The sequence below is a fragment of the Cyrtonyx montezumae genome, unplaced genomic scaffold (assembly GCF_038088225.1).
Source record: "Cyrtonyx montezumae isolate F1298 unplaced genomic scaffold, pur_monq_1.0 scaffold_10, whole genome shotgun sequence".
NCBI classification, from domain to species: domain Eukaryota; kingdom Metazoa; phylum Chordata; class Aves; order Galliformes; family Odontophoridae; genus Cyrtonyx; species Cyrtonyx montezumae.
The window spans coordinates 49,254,457-49,280,896 of record NW_027071826.1 but is presented as its reverse complement, the minus strand read 5'-3'; the positions used below and the strand labels follow the sequence as shown (position 1 = coordinate 49,280,896).

Sequence of the window (26,440 nt, the reverse complement as noted above, 5' to 3'; positions counted from 1 at the left end):
ACAGGGAAAACCATCAACTGAAAAATTTATTTCAGATTGTTTACTGACTTAGCAGTTTAAGTCTTATCTCCCTTCCTCAGCTGTGTTTTCTGAGTCAGCAGTAGATAAATTTTCCAGCAAGCCCTGCATGAAAAAGCCTAAAGGGTGATTAGGGATTTCCAGTCAGTGACCTCGCCTTTGAGTGGGACGGGCAACGTATTTGCTCTTTCTATGAAGCAAGTGCTGTGACAGCTGAAGTAGCTTTCAAAAAGACATCTGAAAAGTGATCTCAGAGGTGGTCTGACAGTATCCAGTATTTTAATTATTCTCAGTACAGAAGACAAGTCACTTCAAATTTCTCAATTTTGAGTTTTTGACAATGGCAACTTATTTTGGAGTTACCTCAGCGGTGTTATCAGTCTGGGTTATGACATTCATGGCTCAAAATTACTTTATAACAGGTATGTAAAGTTCCACTTTTTAAAATATTGTAGTTGAACAGTAAAGTACTTGAAAAAAAAATAGGTAGATTAGCAAACAAAATGGGGGAAAGATGGTGCTTGTAAATGGGTTTGCTAGCATAAGAAACAACAGGCTTTTCATAGGATACTGCAATGAAAAATAGCATAAGGCAAGACTTTCATTGTTAGTCTAATTATTTGATAAGCTCAAATGATGTTTAAGTGCTACAGAATTGCTTTTTCCAGAACTGATAATTGATTGAGAATTAAATTTAGAACTATTGAAATGTGACTTTGTTATTTAATAGGCCATTTAATATACCACAGTAAATAGTTCTGTGTAATCCTCAGAGAGCGAAATCCGAATGAAACCAATTCTTTGTGACAAAACACTATCACTGACACACTTATTTGCTTTGATTTGGTGATATCCTGATAATCTGTTTTGATTTAGTTTGGGTCTTTTTTCAAAATTTAAGGAAACTTGCATGTAGATCTTGTGGTTCATCTCCAGGACAGGAACACCTGTCTCTGGTTAATACTGTGCAAATTGCCTATTTTATATAAACCATTAGTTTGAAAAATTAGTGTAGGGAACTGCCAACTTCAACTGTATCCTCCAGTTCTTAGATAACTCACTTTCCTCAAATGCAATTTTGTTCCTATTTTTTGAATCAGTCATGTAATACCCCTTTCTTCTTTAAGTTAGTGAAACTTGCAGGCTTCCTAAGCCAGTAGTCGCTACGCTGTCTGATAGATAGAAAATGTTTCCAGACGTTTCACTATGGTTTGCAATAAGTAAGTGCTTGCTCTTCCTATGTAAAAGAATATTACATCCCTGCTGCAGAGAACTGATTTTCTTATGTACTGTGAGGCTTCTGAAGGAAACCTGGACTTGGGTGAATCAGATGCTCAGCTTAAGTCCTGTTGAAATTCCACTTGACTGACAACAGTAGAGTCTTCTACAGATCAGAACTATAGAATATTTTTTTTTGCTGGGGAGATACCTTGAGTCGTAAGACTACGCCTTAGTTAGGGTTGTCAGGGCCCTTTAAGTTCCCCTCTAAGCTTCACATACGGTAATTGCTTATGCACTCTCTGCTCATTGGCCCAAGAAGTCCAGTTGAGCTCAGGGTTGATTCCTATGCGCCTTGGTGTTGTGATGTTGTATGCCTGTGCCCAGGCTTGTCTACTCCTCTACTGACTTGCTGGCTGGTCTTCACCAATGGGATCGTGCATTGCAGCTGGCCTTCTGTCCGGGGCGGACTTCAGACATGTTATAGGTAGTATATTTCTCCTTCTGTTCCCAAATGGACTTTCTTCACGGTTCTTGTATCTGACGCCTTGTCTTGCACTCTGCCAGTGCAAAGTGGATGCCACAGACCTGTCACAAGGTGGCCCTGCCTGGCTGTGGTGGGACTGTGCCCTAGCTGTGAGGCACTGTTGCGCCTGTGCTGCAGTCACCCTCTGCTCCCTGCTCAGCTTTTAATGTGGAGCAGCTTCACTATCTTTGCTCCCTGATGTCAGCAACCCAAGTAAACTCTTCCTAACAAATCAGAGTGAGCTCTCTTGGGGAAAGGCAAAGAGTGAGAAACAGCTTCACCAAAGAAGCAAGAAGAGAACTGATGCACGTTTAGTCAATGCCCACGTTCCACACAAATCATTTTCTTCCTGTCCTGTGGCAAGTTTATCCTACTGTGAGACTCTTCTGTCCAGTTTTTGCCCACTTCTCACTAAAACAGATTTCTTAAGACTCAAACACTGAGACAAATGTCCAGATATTAGTAGATTGACTAAAGAGACCAAAGCTCAAACAGTAACTTGTAAAACCAGTGCTTTTAAAGGATTAGTCTGTCCTGTACAAACTGAGTTTTCTTCAGTAGAGAAGTTAGAGGTGATTTAAGAAGCAGTGAAATCTTGAAGAGGTTACTTCTATCACTCTGGATTTAATTTTCATGTTGTAAAACCAACTAAGATTTAAATCTAAATGCAAATTGGAACCAATCGTTTTTCAAACCATTCCTTTTACTTTTCTGTTCTAAATGCTTAGCAAATTCTAAGGTAAAACTTTGGCCTACCTCTTATAATCATTTGTGCTAATGCTTATGATTCAACTTTCTGGTACTGAATTAATATATTTATTGTGCTTTATGTCTATCAAGCAATTCTCATGCTATAAATGTTTGTCTTGTAATCAAATGACTGAAGGCTATAGCAGTGTACAGCTATCTAGACAAATTTCTAAGGTTCCTGGAAATTCCATTCAATCAGTTGCTTAACTTTTTTGGAAATCTGAAGTTAATCATTGAGAAACTTCCATTCTCACCATTACAATTTTTTAAAGTTATATTAGTTCAAATCTAAAAATAGGGAATTAGTTATTGAATTAAGCACTAACATTAAGAGAGAAATCTGAGCATAAAAGGTAGTAAAGGAAGAAAGGAACTAGGAATAAATCCTAGAGAAGGAATGGGGGCTTGAAAATTATGGAAGAAGAATTGTGGAAGGTGCTCCAGCAGCTGAGAAAGAAGGGAAATGTGAAAGTTCTCGAGAAGATGGAGAGTTCCTTGTTAGTGAAAGAGAATCTAGGAAACTTAACACTGGAGCCCCTGTCTGATACCAGGAAGCTTGACCAAGATGAAGACATAAAAAGGGACATGCATGAAAACATTCTGACTGGACAGGAAGATATTTGACAGTGACACAGGAGAAATTTAACACCATGAATCATCATCTCACTGGGATTCCTTGGGCAGATTTGAGGTCCTTGATACCTGATGACATATCTTCACTGAGCAACAGTGAATTTCTAGGTCTTACATCTCTGAATTCTCATGCAGAGTAATTGGCCAGGCCTGGATGTAGCTATGATTTGGCTATGGGGAATGTTCGAGTTCACTGATTCACCTGCTGCGTGACTGGGTCTGTGCTCATGGGAGGCCGCAACTCTGCAGATGCTGAGATAAATCCATCAACTTCAATGATCGCTCTACACAACCTTTAAATCCCATTAAACTAAACATAAAGACAGCAGAGATGCATCTTTTACCAGAAGATGTTTTGAACCACACCCCACTCAGAGGAAGCAAGAGTGGAAATCCTGCTTTTGTTTATACCTTCCACACAAGTTCAGACATCATCTTAACCCCTTCTCATGGTGCTAGTTCTGTCATTTCAGTCTCAAAATTCCATTTAATCTCTGCTGCTAAGAAATGATAATGATGAATCAGCTGATGTTGTTTCATTCTTTCCTTGAGTATGGACTGCTTATTGACTGATGCATTGATCTGATGAAGTTTTCATTACTATATGTACCTGGTAGGCATGCAGAGCCTGTAAAAGAATATCCAGCATGGAAGTAACACCTATGGGAGCTGGTTAGAAGAAATGTTCAGAATAAAATCTCATAATTGTTGCAAGCTTAAACCAATACCAAGGGGGGAAAAAAAAGTGTGTCCAGTGTTAATCCATTTGCATTTTGCTGTGTTTTCTCTTGACTTCATTTTGACAAGGTATGGGAATTTTCTTCCTCAGAAATGCATAGTTATTTTGAAATTACTTCTTACAGGCCACCCCTTTTCATTTTATATGGCAATTAGTATATGCAAATCAAGAAAAAAAAAGATATTAAAACAGGAAATTGTTTTTTTCTGCTATGTTTCTGGGAAATACCTAGATAGAAGAGTATTATCTTTTCCCTTATCTGTGTAGAATCCCGAGTTCTGTCTTAAATCCTTAATACAGGCTAAAAGAAGTAGGGCGGGTGTAATCAGACCTAACCTATGTCTGCCCTGAGGTAGCTGTCACGGATAATGTGGCAGTTGTGACCTTATAAAAATGCTGGATAAACTGCCTACTGTTGAGGAATTTGGGAAAAGTGACATAAATTCCCCTATCTTCTCTTTTCCTAGCACCTGCTTCCTGCCTAATGCTTAGCAAATTCTATACTTGATGGTACTTGGAAGAAAAAAAAAAAGAAAAGAAAAGAAAAAATCATACCAAACGATGTAGGTTGATCCAAAAGTAATGCATCCTATTTATTTCCATGAAAACTATGACACAAAGAGCACAGTAACACTATTTGATAGAGACACCTAATACACCAGTGTGCTCACATGCACTGTTTGCTTTCCATAAGCATCCACCAAACACTGATGAATGTCAATTGGTGCAGTTTTTTGTACGGAAAAATTCAGTGACACACTTTTGCTTCATCAGCACTTCCACACCAGATATCATTTTGTCAGAGTGCCCCTCTGCCACACATCAACAACATGTAACAGGACAGGGGTGGGAAGGTCCACCTTGTACTTCCATGCCAACAGCATCTGCCTCTGAAACAGAAGTTCAAGAGAACCAAGAAACTATTACAAAATCTTTCTGTTAAGAAGGGTCATAATGCAGTTCAGTGCATTAGTGCAACTGTTAGTTCTATCTTTTTCTTTTTTTTTTTTTTTAAGAAAGGAAAAACTCCTGAAACTCATCAGGCAAATACTCAAATGCCAACTGGGATTGCCAACCATTTAATTTAACGACTGACAAAACTTTTGAAGTTCTAGACTATTAATTTTGAGAAAATGTTTTATTGTGTTTTTTATTTTTCTAGAAGTCAGTTTTTTGATATCCTTAAGCTAAAATCTTTTTAGAATGTGCAATTTGTTTGAACGTGATGTTGAACGTGATCTTAAATTTCACGTGGAGGGTAATTGTTAGTATTCCAATATTAACTTTGAATATCTATGTCTATGTTACAGGTTCCGTGCTTTCACCTTGCAGGATCACAGGTGTAGGACTTTATCATGAGGAGAAAGTGAACTTTTCAGAAGCAAGTAACGTGTGCAATCGGTTGAATCTACAACTGGCAAGTAAAGAACAGGTTGAGAAGGCTTTGAAACATGGCTTTGAAACATGCAGGTATACAACAGACATTAGTTTCTCTTTACCTTCAGTAGACCCCTTTATCTAATGTGAAGCTGGGGACAAATCTGATATTAAAAAGACTTATGCCTTTATTGTAGCTCTGGATGGATAAAAGATGGATTGGTTGCCATTCCTCGTATAACATCTAACAAGAAATGTGGTCAGGGTAATGTTGGACTAGTGAATTGGCGTGCTAATCAAGCTTCTAAATTTACAGTATACTGCTTCAATTCTTCAGGTATGTAAGCTTGTCAACTACATTTCTTGTGGGTTTTTTTCTTTTAATATCTGCATGAAAAATATCATAATAAGTAAAAGATTATCGTATGGTGACTCTTTTGTTGTCAAGCTTTATTTAGCTCTGTAAGGTTAAAAGAAACAACAACAAAAACATATTTCTAAGCAATACAGAAATTCCATTCCATTAATGCAAAATAATGTTAGTGCTGCCATGGAAGTTCTTACTGTTCCATCCTCATGACTATTATGTAACTATCCCAGTAAATCATTGATCTTGTATATGGTCAAATTATTTCTAATCAGTGCTTTGACCTCACCAGTGAGTTTCAGATAGCAAGGTCAAGGGTTTACATACAAAATTCAAAAAAGGTCAGGGAAGATGAGGGTTGGAAAGACAAGGAGAAAGATGGTTTTGCCAGATACGCCAATACAATGATAAGAATACAGACTGTGCCCCCAGGAGTCTGTCTTGAGACTGGTGCTCTTTAATGTTTTTACCTGTGACCTTGACAGTGGAATTGAGTGCACCTTCAGCAAGTTTGCAGATGACACCAAACTGAGCGATGCAGCTGATACTACAGAAGAAAAGGATGCCAAAGAGACTGGAACAGGCTTGGAAAGTGAGCCCATGGGATCTGAATGAGGTTCAACAAGACCAAGTGCACAGTGCTGCACTTAGGTCAGGGCAATCCCAGATATGTGTACAGATGAGGAGAAGAACTCATTGAAAGCAGAGTATGACCTTGTGGTTCTGATGGCTGAAAAGCTCAACGTGAGCCAGCAGTTTGCACTTGCAGAGCAGAATGTCAACAGTATCTGGGGCTGCATCAAGAGGGGTGGCAGCAGGGAGAAGATGACTGCTCCACTCTGCTCTGCCCTTGTGGAGTACTGTGTCCAGGCCTGGGGCCCCCAGTATAAGAAAGACAAGTGCTCTTGAGTGTGGGTACAGAGATGGCCATGAAGATGATCAGAGGGCTGGAGCACCTCTTCTATGAAGAAAGACTGAGGGAGAAGTCTCTGGAGAGACCTCGTTGCAGCCTTTCAGTTTTTAAAGGGGGCTTTCAAATAAAATGGAGTGATAGAACAAGGAAGAACAGTTTTAAACTGTTGGATTACAAAGGATCTGTATGCTAATAAGAAAGGAATGCAGAAAAAAAGCACAATAAAAAGTAGTCTTATCTAAAATGACAAGTTAAAAATGATTTAATTGGGCTAACATAGCTGTTCTCTGCAGTTCACAGCTGTTTCTGATGAGTGCATAGGTGAATTAGTATTTGGGCAACATGCTTTAAAAGAAGCTGCTCCTGTTGGTACTATTCGTTCTGTTCCTATGCAGTATGGTACTTGATTGTATGAAGTACTTGTCATTTGCATTAAAAATCTTGGGTAGGCAGGTAATGTTAAGGAGGTAGCAAGTGATTTCAAAAAGAAAGTTTACTGAGAGGTTAGAAAATGAAAACTATTCAACATTGTGATGATTCTGCATTTCTTCATCTTATTTAGTCAAAATGCCACCTGATGTTTTGAGATTTCTTAGCTAAAACATTTGTGACTGTAACACCAAAAGTCATTTGAAAGCTGTAGTGGAGAAAACCCTCTGTCATTTAGCTTTCTGTTCTGTGAATGTAACGGCGTCATCAGGCTTCCCACGGGGATTCATTTGCAGAACAGTACATACGTCGTTTCCCCTGTTAGTTATGTTGTAATCTGCTTGTTTAGCAAAATCTTTACAGCTTTTCAGAATACAGATCTTCACTGGAAGAATTTTCACAGAAGCCTGCTCAGTAGTCAGACTCTACATGTAGATGTAGAAGTGCACTGACATCTGCATTTCTATGTAGACAATGTTCAAGTCATTTAAATGAACTTAATCTCAAAATATGCCTGGTGTTTGGTTTTTTGTTTTAGTAGATAACATTTTTCATTTTGCTCTGATGCCTGATTTACCTGAAAGTCTTAAGGGCTACTTTTTGCTCCTAGGAAATCAGATTACTGTCAAAAGTGTCAACAGTGCATGTGTATGTTTTGAAAGTATAAATTATAGCATTTATTTCACAGGACATTATACAATGGGAATACTTTGAAGCTTGGATCTGTGCTTAACCAGATCCTCTGCTGTGCAGCAGGTGGAGTTATTTATTTATTTTTTAATATGGATAATTACTATAAGTACTCTTCAGAAGGAATCATCACTGGTGTGCAATTATAAAATAAGCATCTCATTGAAAGTGTTTCATTACATAAATAATGGTTAAAAGTGCCCAGCAATGGTTTTAGCTGCATGCTTGGTAAAAGCATGCCTGATTTGAATGATGCTTTTTTGAACAAGCACATATTCTCCTGAAGGGGATGGCTGGACAACAATTTCTATAAATCTGCATAACTCTTAAGTATTTCCTTTCCCTACTACAGATGTTCAAATTAATTCATGTAAACCAGATCCAACTACAACTGTACTACCATCATCAAGTGCACCAACAGACTTAACTGCATACTCAAGTTCAGATTTGACTGGGAACACCACAGCAGTGCCCGCCACAACTGAACCAGAACAAACCCTGAAAAACATGAGATTTCGGATTATATGTATAACTGAAACTATATTACCAACAGAGGGGACTACTACAAAAATACCAGAGGAATACTACACTTACCCTGCTGCATTTAGGAATGATGCTGTTGTCTTTGGAGGTAAAGACTGTGTTCCTTAACCAGTACAGCTCGTTACTTACATAGATGTTAGTAATATAACTGCTTACTGCTGGTTGATTTGTTTTTTGTAATATTTAAGTATGAAATGGTGGAAATTAATTGTAGTTAACGTGATCTGAGGTAAATACACTTCTGAGAAAGTCCTAGCATAGCACCGTGTGCTCAGAATAACTGAAAACTCAGCCAGATGTTAAAAATAAAAGAAGCCAAGGAAGTTGTAAGTGGAATAGTAATTTGTTTTCCAGATACAAGGTGTGAAAAACTAATCCTAATGAACAGAAGCTGGAAGTAGACTAAATATATGGGAAAACATATTAAGTGGATGGATAGTGAATCACAAAAACATTTTCTCAGCAGGTCGTTAAAAAAAATCTGAAGAGCATATTAGACCAACGTGACAAACATCTATCACAGAATGCCTAAAAACCATTTTTTAGTCTCTTGAAACAATGAGCAGAAGTAACTAACATTTTGAGACTCCTGGTAGTTCTATTCTTCTGTATGTCTGTGCACAGAGCTCTGACTCCAGGCTGTTTTTAGAAGAATCTGGATTTACGTTCATAAGCCTTTAGAAAGTCCTAATTAACGATATATAAAAGCTTTCTGCTTACCTTCCTTTTATCCCTAGGTATCCCCACTACACTCCTTGTACTGGCAGTCGTCTTCTTCATTATTTCAGTTCTTCTAGCAGTCTGCTATGTCAAAAAGTAAGGTTTTTCTTTCTTTTCTCTTAGACTGAGTGCAACTGTTTATAGGAAGACCTATTTATGCAGCTTTGTTTTATTTCTTTCTATGTCATACTCAAGGGATCAATCAATCATAGAGTCATAGAATCACCAAGGTTGGAAAAGACCTACGAGATCATCCAAACCAACCATCCAACTATCACTAAACCATGTCACCCAACACAATGTCTACAAGTTCCTTGAATGCCTCCAGGGTCAGTGACTCCTCCGCCACCTCCCTGGGCAGCTCATTCCAGTGACTGAAACAACATTTATACTTCTTCAGAAAAAAATATTGTTTATCTTCTTTGAGTCATTTATTACAGGACTTGAACACAAAGGATCATTAGATATCAAAAAGTTGTATGCATTTCTAACATTCTAGCCCAGCTTGCGTTGTCATTATGTACCACAAAACCTGAACATACACAGTCTATATAAAGCAAAAATGAAGCAGAAAATATTTCTTTAAAAGGCACATCACTTTTAAAAGTACAGTGGTCCCACTTCCTGCTATTCTCCTATTCTCCATAGGACTTTTGCCTTGAATATAGCAGAGAAAGCAAGTTCTAGATAATTTGGTAGTATCACTCAACAAATACAACACAAAACGAACATCAGTGTTTTGGCTTTAATGTCCTTTCTTTTTTTTTTTTAAGGTACAAGAAACACTTCCCATTTGCAAACAAGAAACAGAAAAAAGATGTGGTTGAAACTACGGCTCTTAAAGAGGCTGTGTCAAATGACAAAACACTTGAGAAGGAAGCAAAGAACAATGGAAAAAAGGTAGAAGAGGACAAAGCCAAGCCTGAAACCACAGTAAAATGCCTAGAAGTGGAAGTTTAAGGTCAGCAGAAGTTTAAGAGCAGGAATACACAGTCCTTTTAGAAATATATAAAACAAAGCACGCAACTTAGCAATGCCTTTAAACGTGGATGACTGTAAATACTCATGAATATGAGTTAGTTCTCTTTTTAAGTAACTGCATCTTCAGCTATAAATGCTCTTGCAAAAGAATATAGTATCTTATTTACTTGAAATAAATAAAACATCCATATTGCAGCTCATTTTTTTTAATAAAGAACTAAAGTATAATTTGTTGTTAATGACATGCAGTGTGACCATTTGCATGAAATTGAGATCGATATGTGATGAAAAATTCCTCTGTATCTCTATGGATAATCTCTGCTAACTTAATGTCTAAAACAAAACAATAGCATAGCTCATCATCAAGTAGGTTTATTTCCATTAAGTAGTTACACACTGGTTTTCAAAAGCCTGTTTACAAACAGAGCAAGTCTGTTTACAAGGAAAAAATCAACATTAACCCACTGTCATCCAAATACCAAAAGAAGGGTACAAAGATCCTGATCTTCATCAGCGTCCTTGAATAACTTTTGTAGGTATCTTCATCATATAATTTACTGTTTTATTTATTAAAACCTGTATCGTTCTTTTGCATCAGATATTTGATGGGGAAATGAATTTTGAACTGTACCACAGTATAGTTACATTTAAGGTCTTCGTGTATATGTAAGTGTGGCCTTCCAAATAAAGGCTTCAAATGTTACAAGGCACTTAGAGTACTTCATAAAAAAAGCAAGGTGGAAGATGTTTGTCTACAACATTTATTCTCATGAAAACTGTCTTATAGGAGAATGATCTCATATAACCTCAGTGCTACAGAAGTAGTTAGTATATATGAATGGAAAATAAAGCCAGTAGCAATTTACTAAATATTTTACTGATTGCATGTTTTAGGTAACTTTTATATTTGAAAAGTAGTAGTTATGGCAAAAAAAAAAAAAAAAGGTTTCTTTTTAGATCAAGTAGCTTGAAAAAGCCTTAAATAGAATAGCAATAGAACTGCTCATGTACATGTAGATGCTGCTTTCTACAGTGTAGAATATCTGGCTATGACCTTTCATGTATTTGATCCTCAGAAATCTAACATTGCCCAGTTGTTATGCATTCCACTAGATAGAATTGCAGGGTATTGCTAATAGCCTACTTAGAAGTCACCTGTTGTTCATATTTAGTTTGTGATAGGGTAGAGACATTTTATGGCTCCAGGAGTCTGGGCTGCATTGATACACAACCTGCCACTTCTGCAGAACGGTGATTCTGCACAGCCCTACAAACAGCTAATTTAAAATGGCCATCCACATGATTTCAGTGGAAAAAAAAAATATTTGCAATAGGGAAACAGCCCTCTGCTCTCAATTAAGCAGTTTCTCTCCTTGCCTCCTGCTGCAGCAATGCAATGTGTCCCTGCTTGCACATTTAAGTTGCCCTTTAGTATCTTTCCAGTTGGTAGAGGTTAGAAGTCATCGGCTTCTCTTTTCCTCGTCAGCAAGTGTTAATTATTTTTTTTTGTTGTTATTTTTGTTTTAAATCTACTTTTGTCAATAGAGTAAGATACTGCTGTACTGCATAAGCATCTCTTTTGCCTTTAAAGCTCCCAGTGTTCATCCTGACCTGCGCACTGATGCCTGGCCATGCGCAAGGGTTGCTTCACTCTCTGGGTGCTGGTTTACAGCCCTCCTGCAGCGCGGCAGGATTTGATATTGCCTGAATGAACGCTCGCTCTCGTATGGATCAGCACTGTGCTTCAATAGCACTGCATGCACGTACCACCGCAAAGCAAACGGCAAACTTGTATTTAACTTGCAGACAAGAGGTCAAGCAGCCGCAGCAGCGCGGGGCCGGCAGCGCTCACCCGGTGCAGGTGGTTCCGCCAGCTGGCAGCGGCCCCGCGCCGCTTCCCGCACGGCCACAGATGTCGGCTGACCTCGTGCCGCGGGGCCGCTCTCGCTCGGCACGAAGCGCCGCGGGTTCCCAGCCCAGGCCGTGCCCGGAGCCCAGCGGGCCGCCGCGGCGTGGGAAGCGCGTGCTCCCTCCGACGGCTGCGTGGCGTCACAGAGCCGCGCCGGGAGCTGCCGCGCATGCGCCGAGTGCCGGGCGCGGGGTGCGGCCCCGCCGCGGTGCCGTCGGGCGGCATCCCGGGCCGCTGCGGTGAGGCCGCCGTCCGTGGCCCGGAGGAGGAGGGAGAGGGGGCGTGCGGGAGCGGGGAGCCGTCGGGGTGGGCGCCGCGAGCGGCCGGGCCTCGCCGCCCCAAGCGAGCGCCCGGAGCGATACGGGCGGGTCGGTGCGCGCGGCCTGGCGCGAGCGCGGCCGCTGTCCCGAGGAAGTGCCGCCCCTCTGCGGCGCCTCTCGTGTGGGGTCCGCGGGGTCGGTACGGACGGCGGCTTCACGCTGCTGTCACCGTGCCGCTGCAGCCCTGCGGCTGGGGAAGTCCTCTCGAGACCTGAAACCTCAGCGTTAGTCCCACGTCATGTTGTGAGGTGGAACAAGCGGCCGAAGGAGAGCTCTCCAGAGCCTGAAGGCGTAGGGAGCCTTCCGAGGGCAGCAGGGGAAAAGCTGTGGGGTCGTGGGACCGTGAAGTAGGGCGAAACGGGAGAGGTTGGAGCGGTAACGCCTCCGCAAGAGGAGTCTTTTTTCACCAGCGCTTTATTTATTTTTTTTAATAGTAAAACCAAAAATTGCCATCAAAATCACGAGATTTTCATTGCACGTATTTATATCAGTGTGTTGGAGCCACTGAAAAAGTCTGTGTGTAAATGATGTCTGCTGAATACAAGGAACGCTTTGTGAGAAGAAATATTTTTGAAGTTGTAATGCCGTGCCTCAGTCCCACTGTTAGGCTTGGTTTCCCATGTGGTTAAATTGTGTCACCATAGAGCAGTCGAGTTAGCTGGTAGTTAAACTCTTACACACAAAAAAGAAGTGAGCAGCCAGCCATAGCGCGCTCAAATGTAACCCTCCAAAATCTTTTCAGCAGACACTTTACCAGTGAATGAGAACTTTCCCTGGAACTGAGTTGAAGAACTTCACTATGGGTCAACAGATTTCAAGCCAGACACAAACCGTAATGAACAAGTTGCCAGAAAAAGTAGCAAAGCATGCTTCTTTGGTTCAAGAAAGTGGTTTCCTAACCTATGAAGAGTTTCTGGGGAGAGTAGCTGAACTTAATGATGTGTAAGTGTTAATTTGTTTCCTTTTTTACATGGTTTACAGAGAACTAGCATGCACTATATTCCTCTGTGCTGGCTAACCCAGAACCAGCCAACTGGTTTTCAGTTATTTACTTTGGATCTTAGAGCTTTCATGAAGGTTGTAGTTGCACTTAGCCCAAGTCATTTCTCCTCCTTAAAGTCGCTTTTCCTCCAGCCAGCGTTGCTTCTCTCTTAGAAGATCCCAAGAGGTAAACACTTAGCATGTCTTTCTGACACCCATGCATCCCCACCCTCCCCTCCATCAACTAAAGATGCCATGCTGCTTCCTCTCTGCTCATCATTTGTAGTAGTGAGGAGCAATATGAGCCCTGTAAAGAGCCAGTGCAGCAACACTGGGAAGGCACAACTGCAGACAGAACTGTTTGCGAGCATTTCTCCCACATCTCTTGACACATTTCCTCTTTAAAGATGAGATGTGCCTTATGCTCTTTGAAACCAGTGACCAAAATAGTCCCAAAGGCTGCAGAAGTAACACTTGGTTTTGTAGCGTGCCTTTTGTTTCACTAATATGTTGCCAGTGTAAAGAACAGAAAAGCAGAGTTGTTGTTTTCACTCGCTCAGTATTTATAGTATAAAATGAGCTGAGTTGAAGAAGTATGTGCTGAAAAGGGATTTTGTAGTATGTAGGTTTTGGTAGAGTTTGCTGTTTAATATAATGGGAGTTTGTATTCAGTTTAGAAGTTGTCTTATGCAGTGTCATTCTGGAATGACTTTTGTATCTTCAAGAATAGATAGCTGTCTTCTGGGTAGATCGATTTTGAAGAATGTTTCCTTATGTTTCATCAGAAAATTCAAGTGTGTTTCAGTGTAATTGACTCCAAAATACCATTCTTGTTCGAGTTTTTTATTTCTTGACACTGTTTCAGCCTGAAAGTGCTGCACTTTGTTCTCATTCTTATGGAATAGAGCACTGTGTCTGTGTTCCAAAAGTCAAGGTCATCTGAAGCTCACTACTTCATTATTAACATATGCTAACAAAAGATCACCTTGTCTGCATACGACGATAATTGCATGTTTCTTTTACAGAAATTTTAAGGATATCATTTTTTTTTAGCTTGGACTACAAGACTGTGTGATTACTACAACAGACAATTAAAGTATATTTGAATTAAAAGATCTGTTGAGGATGCTTGCATTTTGTGAGATTTACTGTGTAATTTAAAGTCAAATGAATGATGTACTTTGTGTTGAATGACATGCTAAGGTGGCTAGAAATTTCGTGTCTCCAGGCAGGATTGATACAGTGCCTTCAAGGATAGAAAGTACATAGGTAAACAGTAAGTGATACTGTAGTGAGTGAGGTTACTGATCTGTGCAGATCTAGGACATGACGTTAGATTGATGATTCTTTGTTTCAGTACTGCGAAGTTGGCTTCTGGGCAAGAGAAACATCTGTTGTTTGAAGTGCAGCCTGGTTCTGATTCTTCTGCTTTCTGGAAGGTGATCGTTCGGATAATCTGTACTAAAGTAAGATTACGGATGATTTTAACTGGGCTGCAGGGGTTGTATGTGGGTGTTTGAGGATTGGTAAAATCCAACACCTGTTAGAATTCTTTTAATATACTTTGAGACTGGCAATGTATTCAAGAATATTATTTGCAATAAATTGAGTCTAAAACCTACATTTCTATGAAGAGCAGGTTAACAGAAATGTTTTCATGACTGTGTTTAAAGGAGTGTTATCCTTCTATGGTGCACTTACAGCCTGTTCATTATAAATTCATTTGAGTTGTGAGATGAGTCCAGTGATGATGGATTGGATGATCTTTAAAGATTATCTTCTACCTCAAAGTGGTCTATGATACATGGAAATCAAGGAGTAGAACACATTTGGTTCCATAATGGATGAAGTTAGCAAGAAATTTCAAACAGTGTCAGTTGAGCTAGTGTAACTGTAAGTATCTTGACTCCTTACAGAACTAATCTATAATTTAAAGTTTAAATATTTACTCTCATGAGAACTACAGTGCAGAAAAAGAATTTTGAGCAGTTCCTAATAAAAATCTGATGTGTAACTGTAAACAATTCTCATTTCTTAAGATAAATAAAACAAGTGGCATCGTGGAAGCTTCGAGAGTCTTGAACTTGTATCAGTTTGTTCAACTTTATAAAGACATCACCAGTCAAGCAGCAGGGATTCTTGCACAAAGTGGTACTTCTGAAGAAGCTGCCGAGAGTTTGGCACCTGTGTCATCATGTCAGGCCAGCTTATGGATGGGGAGGTACGTTGATATACTTCTGACCACAATTACAGCATAAATATTGTGGAAGATGTGTGTAAAACCTGAAATAAAAACCCTCAGTGATCAAAACTGCAAATGCCTGGCAGTTGCAGACTGTCTCACACTAAAAGCACATCTCTTGTACCAAGAGAACTATGGTGTACTCTATTGAAATTCTGCTGGCACTGCTGTACCGTAGCTTGCAGAACAATCTTTTTAGTGGTCGGTGTTAATAATAAGCACGGTGTATGTTGAACCTCCTGAATAAGGAAACAGAAGAAAAATGGAATCAGCTGCAGCTACAAATCTAGAGGTTTTGACAGTGTTTGTTTAAACAGATTTTGTTATTGTTCCACTTAAACTTTCTCTTCCTTTTTTACATTTTGGCATGTGAAAGTTCCCATCTGTTGCCACTAGAAACTCATCAACTGTAGTAATTATTTAACTTGCAAGACTGGAAAAATCTGAACTGTCTCACACATGTTGACATCCTGCTTTGTTAACTAGAGGAAAAGTGAGAGACTGAGGTCAACACCTGCAATAACTTCAGCTCAAGCTGAATTGAACAGCATGAAGCTTCTCACCCTTTCCCTGTGTGGAACTGTTGCAACTGACAATGCCTTACTTTTAACTTTGTGAATTAATTCAGCATTCTAACTCATTCCTAAGTAAGGTGGAGTTGCTGAGATTGTTAACTCTTCTTAGAGTGTCTTATGCCAACTGTTAGATTGGGAAGAGTCAGAGTTGTTCTCATTAAATACATAGAGCCCACTGTTGGTTTTTTTTCAGTCAGGGGACTGCAGACCATGCTCTTTTTGTTTAATTTCCCATTGCTCTTGTTTGGGAACATATGATCTTTAATTATTAGCTGTACTGAGGTAATAAAATGCTGGAGTCAGGTAGCAATTTTTTGGGCATGTTAAGGAAAGCATATTTTTCTGCTTTTTCTCAAATAGGAATGGTTTTGGTTTATGTGTATATCTAGAAATAGTCCTTTACTTAAAACAAACCATTACAACAAACCGGATGGTCATGCAAAACAAATTCTGTTTTACTGAAGTCAGTGAATAGATACAAGGTTTCCTGGGTTAGTTTCATTTTCAGACTTTAGGATGGAGAAGATGTTTGCAATCTTCTTTTTTTTTAGTAGTAATACTGAAAAATTGAACTTACTTTCCTAACATGATAGCAGTATGCTGGAATTTAGTGAGCTGGTATTTCAGTTTTATTTTATCTGAGCTTTTGAAGTCATCCAGAAAAATACAGGCTAAGACACCAAGTATGTTACACCTAGGCTGTCTGTTTTTCTGTGATATCATCCAGTTTGCCTAAACTGTTAATCTTTAGACATTCTTCAGCTCTACAAGAACTGGCTGTCACTGACCAAATATAGCAAATATTGTTTCACTCTTCTTCTTTATCTTAGCTTCTTCCATTGGAATAATACATTATTTCTGCAGAACATCCACTTCCTATTCCAAAATATCCATAACTGCTTTATGCCTTCCGATAATGAAGAGGCAAGCATTTATTTACTTTGTCACTCTTACACATTGGTTGCTCAGAAACTAATGCCTCGTATTTATTTCCTTAGAAACTATGAAGAGCACAATAACACTCTGTGACAGAGCACGTTCTCAGCTACACAACAGTAATTTTCAGCACAGTCACCACCATTACCTGATTTGCACTGATAAGCTGATTGAGGCACTCTTCATTTTGTGGTATGACAGCTGTGCATGGCCATCTGGAACATGGCTTGTCTTTTCCATCGCTGTCGCCACTGCTGAAACACAGTATAATCCTCTTACCCTTGAAGTCTTGTTGATGCCAATTCTCAAGATGCTAGCATTAAGAACCTGAGATACAGGTATCTGTTATTTGAAAAACTTGCAGATGATAAAATGGAAATGTCTGTCCCAGTGAGGGATTTAAGTTTTGAATTCATTTCTGTCCCAAGAGCACCTGGAAGCTTAACTGGAAAACCAACTTAGGAGAGAGTCTTAATCTGAGGGAACAATCACAGGGAGTATATTGCAAGCTAAAACTATTTTCTATCCAACGAGCAGGTTTTCTCTTGGCATTTTGATGGGATGTGAAATTAGTGAACATGCATTATAGTGGTAAATCCTCTTAGGATGTATACTTTAGTCACACATTCTAGGATATAAGCCAGTACACAGAAATCTGACAAAGCTCATTCTGAAATACTTCAGCCTCACAGTCTGTGAAAGGAAGACAGATTCTTGTCTTGTCCTGCCTTTAATGTAAACAGTGTTTCTGTTCTTTGGCTCAGTCCTGTGCTTTATAACAGTTACAACTTCAGTTCCTGTGTTGAAATGGAAAAGAATTTGCTACACCAAAAGTACAAGATGGCAAAAAAAAAAACAAAACCAAACAGCATATTCCAACTATTCACAGTCCAAAAGAATTGCTGTTCTTTGCTGGTAGCTTGAGGCTATGGCTGCTGACATAGGCTGGGATGGCATAGCTGCTCCATCCAGAAAATTAAGCTATCCTTGAGGATAAGTACAGGCGTTGTATTCTGTCCACCAGTACCTTTGATGCAAAATGTAATTATTATTACTAGGGCATAAACATGGAACTTACCTGTGGCCTGATAGAAAATACTGCTTCTCTTCTGCAGGCTTAAACAGCCGACAGATGAAGACGAATGTTGCATCTGCATGGACGGACGTGTTGATTTGATCTTGCCGTGTGCTCACAGTTTCTGCCAGAGTTGCATTGATAAATGGTAATACACATCAAAGGTTATTTATTATTTCATAGTATGCAGTGTTGATCAGCCTTCATTCAGATTGCTCAGACAGATTCCTTAGTTGGCGTATAATTTAATGTTGAATTACAAATCATTGCAATCTTGCTTGGAAACTAAAGGAAGCAGGGCATGTGCTGATACTGGCCTGTTCCGCTTCACAGCGTCTCCAAATGCTGCTTTTTGGAGAAGAAAAATGAGTAGTTAGTATGCAAATATGAGAGCAAGTTAGACTAGACTGTCTAATTACTGGAGAGTACCTGTCAAAGGGATTCTTTTCCTTATGTTCTGCTTTCATTTGAAACAAGTACACAGTCTGCTAACTTAAGTGTATCAGAGTTTCTCTAGGAGAATATTTCTTAATAGTAGCAGCTTGAAATTCATGTATAACATCTCTTATGATGTATATATATGCTCAGCTTCATTCCTCAGACAGACAGCTTTTCAGCTTCTGCCTCTGTCTGACATCAGTTGGAAAACAGCAGTTGCTTTCTGTAGGAGAGCAGCTCTCTCCACTGGCTGCACAGAAGACCTACAGGGGTTTGGTAGTGTTCTGGCAGTCTAGCATTGGGTGTGCATTGCTTGGTTAGACTTTTCTATGAGTCAGTACAAATGGTTTTACACTGAAGTCATGTAACACACAAGAACTGTGTTTTGTGGCTTTCTCAAAGGCATATCAACTAAATTACTTTTGTAATACCATACTCACGTAAGAAAAACAGCAAAGATGAGTGGATCTGGGAATAGTCAGTCATCTGTCTTTTCTAGGAAAATGCTTTAAAACCTCTCAGCATTGCAAGGCTTAGTTTAACTATCTTTGCAGAGAGTAGATCATATTCTACTCTGACTGAAGCATCAGCTGAACTAAGTTCCAGTTATACTGTTCCTTTCTAGTATGCAGTTTATGACATTCGTCTCTTCTTAACTTGGGCAAGTAGCAGATTCTTCCAGCATAGCGGTGTACTTGCTTCAGACACCTGAGTGAGCAGGGGAAGGTGGTCACTCTGAAGGGCCAGTTCTAAACTTCAGTGAGCTGAGTGATCCAGGAAAAGGGTTCCTCTTTCTCTTCACAGAGGAAGCTTATGGGGACTGGTTTCTGTCATACCTCAGCTAAATATCTAAAGTCAATATAGACTCTGGTTTTCATTCTAAACCTTCTGGCAGGTGGCTAGATATATTCCGTTTAATCTGAGCATACTTGTTCCTGAGTAACTAAAGAACAAGACACCAAATTTATTACTGAAAAACTAGAACTGCATTCAGAATTGTTGGCCAGTCATCCTCATAAGAAAGTTTTGAAACAGTAGGATACCGAAGGTCTCGTCCAGTTGACATGATGATTGAAGTTCTCACAGGGTTGGTTTGGTTTGTTTTGATTTGCTATTGCTGTTCATTTAAGTGGGTTTTTTTTTTTGCCAGAAAAAGATCATAAATGAAAAATACTCATTTCTCTGGCTTTCTGACAGGAGTGACCGTCACAGGAGCTGTCCTGTCTGCCGTCGACAAGTAACTGGAGCAGGTGATTCTTGGGTGGTTTCAGATGCACCTACAGAGGATGATATCGCTACTTACATCCTTAACATGGTAGATGAGGTGGGCCAGCCTCTCAGACCCTGACACTGACCAGCAAGCTGGTTATAGTAAAAGCACTCAACGCTTTTGTTGTCATGAACATCTGGTTTTTCTTCTTGTCGTTCATCCATAGTCTGTCTTAAGTCTTCTTGGCTACTGTGAATCTACATTACACTTGTAAGCCATGTGCTATACGAGCCAGTGTATGTGTTTGCAGTCCTAATGTGTACTTTCAGTGAAATCCTTACATATTTACAAAGGTTCTTTTAACAATAACTTCTGATCTCAACATTTTGACTACTACATGAAGCTATTTATAATAGCACAGCTACAGCTGCTAACTGCTGTTTGAACATCACGGTATACGGCTGCAAAAGATGCACCATACCAGATGGATTGACTTCACAGGACTTCTCCTTAAAGGCAGACCCTTTTAGAGTCATGACAAATATGAATAAAGATGAGTTAGGACCAGTTATTACTCGTTTGAAATATTTCTGCTGAAACTTGAAGACAGTGCACTACCTATTCCTCAGTTGCCAACTACTACATCTTTTAGTGTTTACAGATACCACTTTCAGTTTGATCTGCTACCAGTTTTAGTATTAATTATTTAGAATCTATTCTGGAGGTTGTAGCTGTCTGTGTAAATGTACCTGTGCATTTTGCTTTATTCTGACTAGGTAATCTCTTTTTCAATGTTTAGCATGGTCTCATTAGCTTGGAAACATTAAACAGTTTCACAGACAATCCTAAAAAAGTAAATCACTTTATTTCTATGTTTTGTTTTTTTTTTATCAGGAACAGCTGGAATTATTTTTAAACGTTAGGCATATCTGGAAGGAGTGACTTTATTCAAATTAGGAGTTAAGTTATAGTTTAGTCTGGTGCTGTGATTTTATTTGCTTCCTGTGAGGTTTCAGAGCAATGAAGTGGGAAATATTAAGGAATGCAAGGTGATAATCTAACGTGCTGTGCTATTTATCTACAAGTGCAATATGCTCTTATGTAGCAGAGAGAATCTTCCACTTGGGTAATAGTTATGTTAACATTACATGACTTAAATCGAGTTATGCATATGAGAAGGGACATCGAACTAGAGCGCAGCAATATATTTATCTAGCAGAGCTGAATCTTGAAAGAGCTGAGTTTAGATGCTCTAGAACAAACTGTCATCATTACTGTTCAGAAGCCTTTTGGCTTCCATAATGTGGAAACCAAACACTATAGTAGAGAATGAATATACTTATTTTTGATATTAACAAAGACCACTCTTTCATCTTGAGGGTGCTGGGTGAGAAGTACTCCAGTGTATCATTTTAGGGCATATCAGCATAAACGTTGCTTACTTTAAGACTGGATCTTTAATTGCAATACTTGCTTAAATGTGAAGATGCTATAAGGCTAAGGCCTTTTGTCAGGGAATAGTTCTCAGCTAAAAGGCATGTGCACACATAGATGTGCATATTTAGTTGGTTTTTTTTTAATTGGCTGCTACAAAATAATTCAATTCCATCAGCGACCAAAACTTGGGAACTCCTCTATTTTATTTCCTGTTTACAGCACATGGTACCCATTTGAGCTTGGATTGTGACACAGTTATCAAATTTATGATACGACATTCAGACAGATCAGCAAAGTACTCTTAGTGTGTGTATCATCTAAAACCCAAGACAGCAAAACATGTAAATCTCTGTTAACCTGTTTAAAAATTAGTTTATGAATGTATATAGCTTAGAGTTATTTTTTCCCTTTGTTGGTCTTACGATGTCAGTGAGGTATTCTTCAGAAAGCATATGGACTGCTTGGTTGGGCTGAAAATCAATAACGGTCAGAGGTTTTCCACTACAGTATTTGCAGATATTCCTATCACACACCAGTTTGGTTCCAGTTTGCTTTTTGAGCTTGCATTAATCCCTATTCAGAACTTTAAAATAACATTTGAATTTTTAAACTGTTTTTTATATTGCTGGAACAGAGAAAGCCTCTAAATCTGCTTGGAGCTAACTTTATTTTTCAAGTCTTTTGAAAGACTTCTGAAGTTTTATAGGTTAACTTTCTGCTGACAACTTACATGAACTTATTAAACTGTAATTTTGTAATGAATGCAAACAGAGTAATTGTAGCATAATGACACTTGAAAATACAATATAAAGTGATGCAAAAAGTAAATAGTGAAAAGTAAACTTTGTATTCTGTACAGCTTTTTTAATTAAGTTGCTTATAAGTCACATGGTTGTGATGTAGGTAACGTGTGCCTTGTAAAATGTACTGTATGTTATATGGGGCAGTAGATACAGTAACACTGAACACTTAGTAACTTGGTACAGGTGGTGTTCCCTAGTCTGAAGTACTACAAACACTTTTGACAAACAATTTTGGGAAAGGAGTCCCAGCGGAGAGGGCATGGCAAAGGGTTCCAGGAGCTAGACCTCAAAACGGGAATCACTATGAATAACTTTCAGTGGGGGGGGGGACATTAGAACTGACATTTCTTATACTAAAGTGAAGATTTCTTACAGATTCAAAGTGAAATTGTAATTTAAGCATTGTAGATTGTATTAATAGCTAAGGATGTTTCAGTATATTAAAATCGGTGTATGAATTGTGCAATAAAGTTACTTTGAAAGAAACCCCATAGTCTTTCGAGCTTGAGGGAGCTCTTAGCTTTAATACCACAGAGGTCTGGAAACTGAAGTATAATCTTAGTGCTGTTCCTTCATGCAAATGTTATGGTTAAATACCACCGCTTGTCTGAAGTTATTCAACTTAAAGGTGTGATATTAGTAAGGCAGCTTAAATATATCTCAGCATAAAGACACACTGATTTTTCTCTTCCTTTTTCTCAAAACATTTTTTTTTTCTCTAAATAAATAACTTGGAACATTCTGCAGTAGTGGTGGAGACAAGCAAACCTGCACTTCTTGAAAGGACAACACTGAGAGATTTTGGGGGAAGATGGTTTTTTTTTCAGGGTACTATCATGTACTTTTCGTACAAGTTATTCTATTGTGTTTCTGATACTTCAGGACTTAAAAATGCTTTTGTTGGAAAATGTTTACCGTATTTTTCCCATTTGTCTTTGTTGTTTTGTTCTTCCATAAGAATTGAAGTGCATCATTAATGTAAATGTTTCCTCTGCCTGGTTACTAGATTTATCATCTTTGGAAGCCAAATAAGAAATTCAGTAACAGATCAGGAAGTTAAAAGTGTCAGGGCTTAGCAGTTGACAGAGACACCAAGAGGTAGGTGTACTGGAGGAATTAGTCATTTGTACAGAGACACACGTTGAATTCTTTATTTTCTACTGACGAAAGTAATTTGTGTTAAACGCTTCTCCTCCAGAGTCATCTTTACTACAACAAAATGTTTATATTAATGTCAGCTATTTATTTCAATTTGTCACTGATAATAAGCTTCCTAGATTAGCACTTGTAAAGGCAAAGGGACCAGCACAAAAGAAAGAAATGTTACCAAAAGGATCTGGGCTCGCAGGGCAAGAGCCCCAAGAGGAGGAATGTCTGCCAAGAGAACTTTCCTCTTTGGCAGTCTGCCCTTAAGTGAGGTCTGAGGGATGCAGCCTGGCTCCAGCCCTTCCTGTCACACGTGTGAATTGCCTTCACTGTGCTCCCAGGGCTGACAGGGTCTTTTCTGCAGGTGCTCAACAGTGGTTCAGGCTGCGGCTCAGCAGTCCCCATACAGTGCTACGTTTCATCAGGTAAAGCTGTTCTGTGTACTGCTGAAATGGTTTCTGTTGCGGTGCCGGAACTGCTTTCCTGCTCCCAGATTTAAGTCTTTGGACTCCAAGTTTAACATCAAGGTGAGGCTCCAAGATCAGCCAGTGTTGCAGCAGTTGCTGGTTGAAGTTGGCAAAACTTTTCACTTTCTTTCTTTACTAATGCTTATTTTCCTCTGTCTCCGATGTTTTTTCAGTTGGTCTGCTGTATTAATCCTTAATTTTGATTTGATCTTCTGTAATGGCGACAATTATTGCACAGTTTTCTGGTTTTATTTAAACGCAGAGACTTTAGAGCAGCTGCAGTTTTATTGAGACACATGCACACACAAAAATCCTAACGTATTCTTTATTATTTATTTGTGTAATGTTTTATGCTTCCACAAGAGCCAAAGATGAACATCATTTAACCTAGGCACAGAAGGAAAAAGCATTTTTTACAAACATCTCTCTCCACCTTTTTTCAGATTGATATGTTAACTAGACAGCCAGAATAGAAAGGTTTAGCCACGAGTAAAGAACAGTGACATATATGAGGAGGTAAGACAGCTCCGGTGCGAAGAACAGCCTGTGTCACCCAGTAGCAAAGTACCTTCAGTTCACTACAGTACTGTAAGAGAATGGAAGAGCAGCGCTGGCAATGTTCCAATCGATAACGTTTTATATATCATGAAAGCATAATTAACCATTTCAGGTGAACGTGTAAAATGCTCTGAGCTACTAGACTGGAGGAAGTCATGAATAACATCTGAATATTCACAGTGGTGAAATGATGAGGAAATAGCCATTCTGAAGCATTCCTCCCCACCACTGCTGAATCACCACCTTCAGCAATGCTCTTCTAGTCCCCTTCTTTTTTCTACTTAAGCAAAACAAAGTGTGGTGTAACCCAGTCAGATCTTAACATGGTCTGGGGAATAAAAAACAGCCATTTGCCACTCTTTCACTCGAGCATGCGCATCCAACAGTTAATTCAGCTGACAGTAACACTTCAACACTGGATCTGACCTTCTGTGCATCTCCTAAGACCGCGTGGTTGTTCAAAACAGTCCTTAGAACAAAACTGCAAAAAGCTCAAGTTCCAGAACTGACCCTGAGAATCACTAACATTTGTGTCATTAAAAGATGACCAAAAAGGACATGTAGCAATGGAAGCTTGGAAGGATATGGCTCTGTTTCCCTAAATATAACACTTTGCTCAATGTGCTGTTAAAAGCAGTAACCAGAGATGCACTGAAAGGAGAATCTGTGCTAATGGTCACTTGTCTGGTAGTGTTACTATCCTTAAAAGCCAGATTACCTTCTTTTAACAACAAAGATTTAAATTGTTCTGTTTTGTTAATTTTGGTTTTGCTTTATTTTGGTTTTGGGAGTTGGGTTTTTTTTTGTTGTTGTTGTTTCTGGTTTTTGAGAGAGCAACCAACATGTTAGAACTTGATGTGCTTGAGGTGAGGGAAGTGGAAAAGGTATTAAACATACAGGAGTTTGGTGTAATGCCAAAAAAACCCTGGGAAATAGAAATGACAAACGAGACACACTAATGGCAATCCTCAGGTGAAACAGCCCAAGTAAAGCGATGATGATGAGATGAAAAATAATTCAAACTCTCAAAAGCATGTTACTTACTCAGACATGGACAGAGGTTCTGAGGTAAATAACATTGTTTATATAAATCTATTAGGAAGTTGTACTGGGGAAGAGAACATTTCTCCATTTTACATAGTCAGAAGGTTGGAACTACTGTTTTCAGGCCAAAAATTACAGAAGAATGGCAGCAAATTACACTCTCAGATCCTGATAATGCATTATGTGAGCTGCTACAATCTCTAACAGTGAGGCCAATAGCTGTTGCTGACTGTGACCTTAGAACCTAACTCTGTTTCACAGCAGAGCAGCACAGCACTGGTTTGCAGGATTTCTGACTGCACTGGAGATACCAAAAATGGCACTGGTTGAACACTGCAGACATTAAACTAGATGGCTGAAGAACTAAAAGCAAGTCTCCCACCACCTGTCTGCAACCTTGTTTTCAATCAGAATTCCTTTTCTAGCCTTGTGAATACTGCAAATCCCTGGATGGCCAGAATTCTGTTCCTGTGCTCCAGGGCTCCCTTTAGAAGCCTTACTTCCAGGCTACTTCCTAAGGTCTTCTTTCAGGTTCATTTCTTATGGGGCTCTTGTGGGGCACAGCTGTAATCATAATAGGGAATTCTTCCTTCCTTCACTTCAACGTTTTCGTGCAACCACCATTGGGCAGCATTTGTTATTTATTTATTTTTTAATGCTTTAATTCTGCATTTATTCTGTTCTAAGATTCCTAACCTCTCTGCAGGGCTCTTAGTGTAGGCTCACCATCTTATCTTAGGGACTGTAGGACTTCAGATGAACTAGTTTAATTTTGGACTTACAGACATTGGCATGCTCTGCTTGCCCATAAGCCTTCAACTCTTTTTTTTCTTGCATGAAGCTACTTAGAATATGAACATACTGTCGTGTGATATTTATTACCTTTACTCCTTTCTGAGTGAAGTAATACTTTGTCTTAAGAAGGGTATTCAAATTGGAAAAAAAAAAAAAGATGTAAAGTGATAAATTCTACAGTAGTTATATTTTACTATCTGCTCCATCATAAATAAAAAGCTTTAACGTAAAATGATTAAAAGTCACCTATTTCAAGTGGGCTAGCTTCTGTATAAATAGACAGTTTGAGATTAATCATTCATCTCTGTAATTGACTAAAATACAAACTAACACAAATTAGTAAAAAGTCATCAGAAGTAGGACTAGAACCCAGGTCTGGAGTTTCTACTTCCGATTCATAAGAACACTTCCTTTGTTCAAGTAAAAAAATTCTCTTTACACACAACCAGAATTATTTGGAAACTTATGCAGATAATTTCAACTGGTGTACCAACATACTCTGATTAAAAAGCCATAACAAACATGTTCTTAACATACAACGCAGAGCTTTCATAATGTAATGACACTTGCTACTGCAACGTACAATAGTGATGATTCTGA

The 26,440-nt window shown here is 39.0% G+C and overlaps 2 protein-coding genes across 3 annotated transcripts; both read left to right on the top strand.

Moving 5' to 3' along the window:
• Window positions 1–129: 129 nt before the first annotated feature.
• LYVE1 (lymphatic vessel endothelial hyaluronan receptor 1) lies at window positions 130–10,104 on the top strand. Its single transcript, XM_065755308.1, has 6 exons — window positions 130–440; window positions 5,195–5,354; window positions 5,459–5,598; window positions 8,013–8,291; window positions 8,941–9,019; window positions 9,697–10,104. Exons 1-6 carry the CDS (start codon window positions 359–361, stop codon window positions 9,881–9,883), a joined length of 927 nt encoding a protein of 308 aa, XP_065611380.1. The 5' UTR covers window positions 130–358; the 3' UTR covers window positions 9,884–10,104.
• A 1,935-nt stretch (window positions 10,105–12,039) lies between these two features.
• On the top strand, window positions 12,040–22,316 carry RNF141 (ring finger protein 141). 2 transcript variants are annotated; one of them, XM_065755307.1, is made up of 6 exons: window positions 12,040–12,052; window positions 12,876–13,075; window positions 14,472–14,580; window positions 15,154–15,335; window positions 17,983–18,090; window positions 19,578–22,316. In XM_065755307.1, the coding sequence occupies exons 2-6, from the start codon at window positions 12,894–12,896 to the stop codon at window positions 19,726–19,728; spliced, it is 732 nt and encodes a 243-aa protein (XP_065611379.1). In that variant the 5' UTR covers window positions 12,040–12,052; window positions 12,876–12,893; the 3' UTR covers window positions 19,729–22,316. The 2 variants fall into 2 exon arrangements, with proteins under 2 accessions (XP_065611379.1, XP_065611378.1); XM_065755306.1 differs by lacking the exon at window positions 12,040–12,052 and having other exon boundaries at window positions 12,792–13,075.
• The last annotated feature ends 4,124 nt before the right edge of the window (window positions 22,317–26,440 follow it).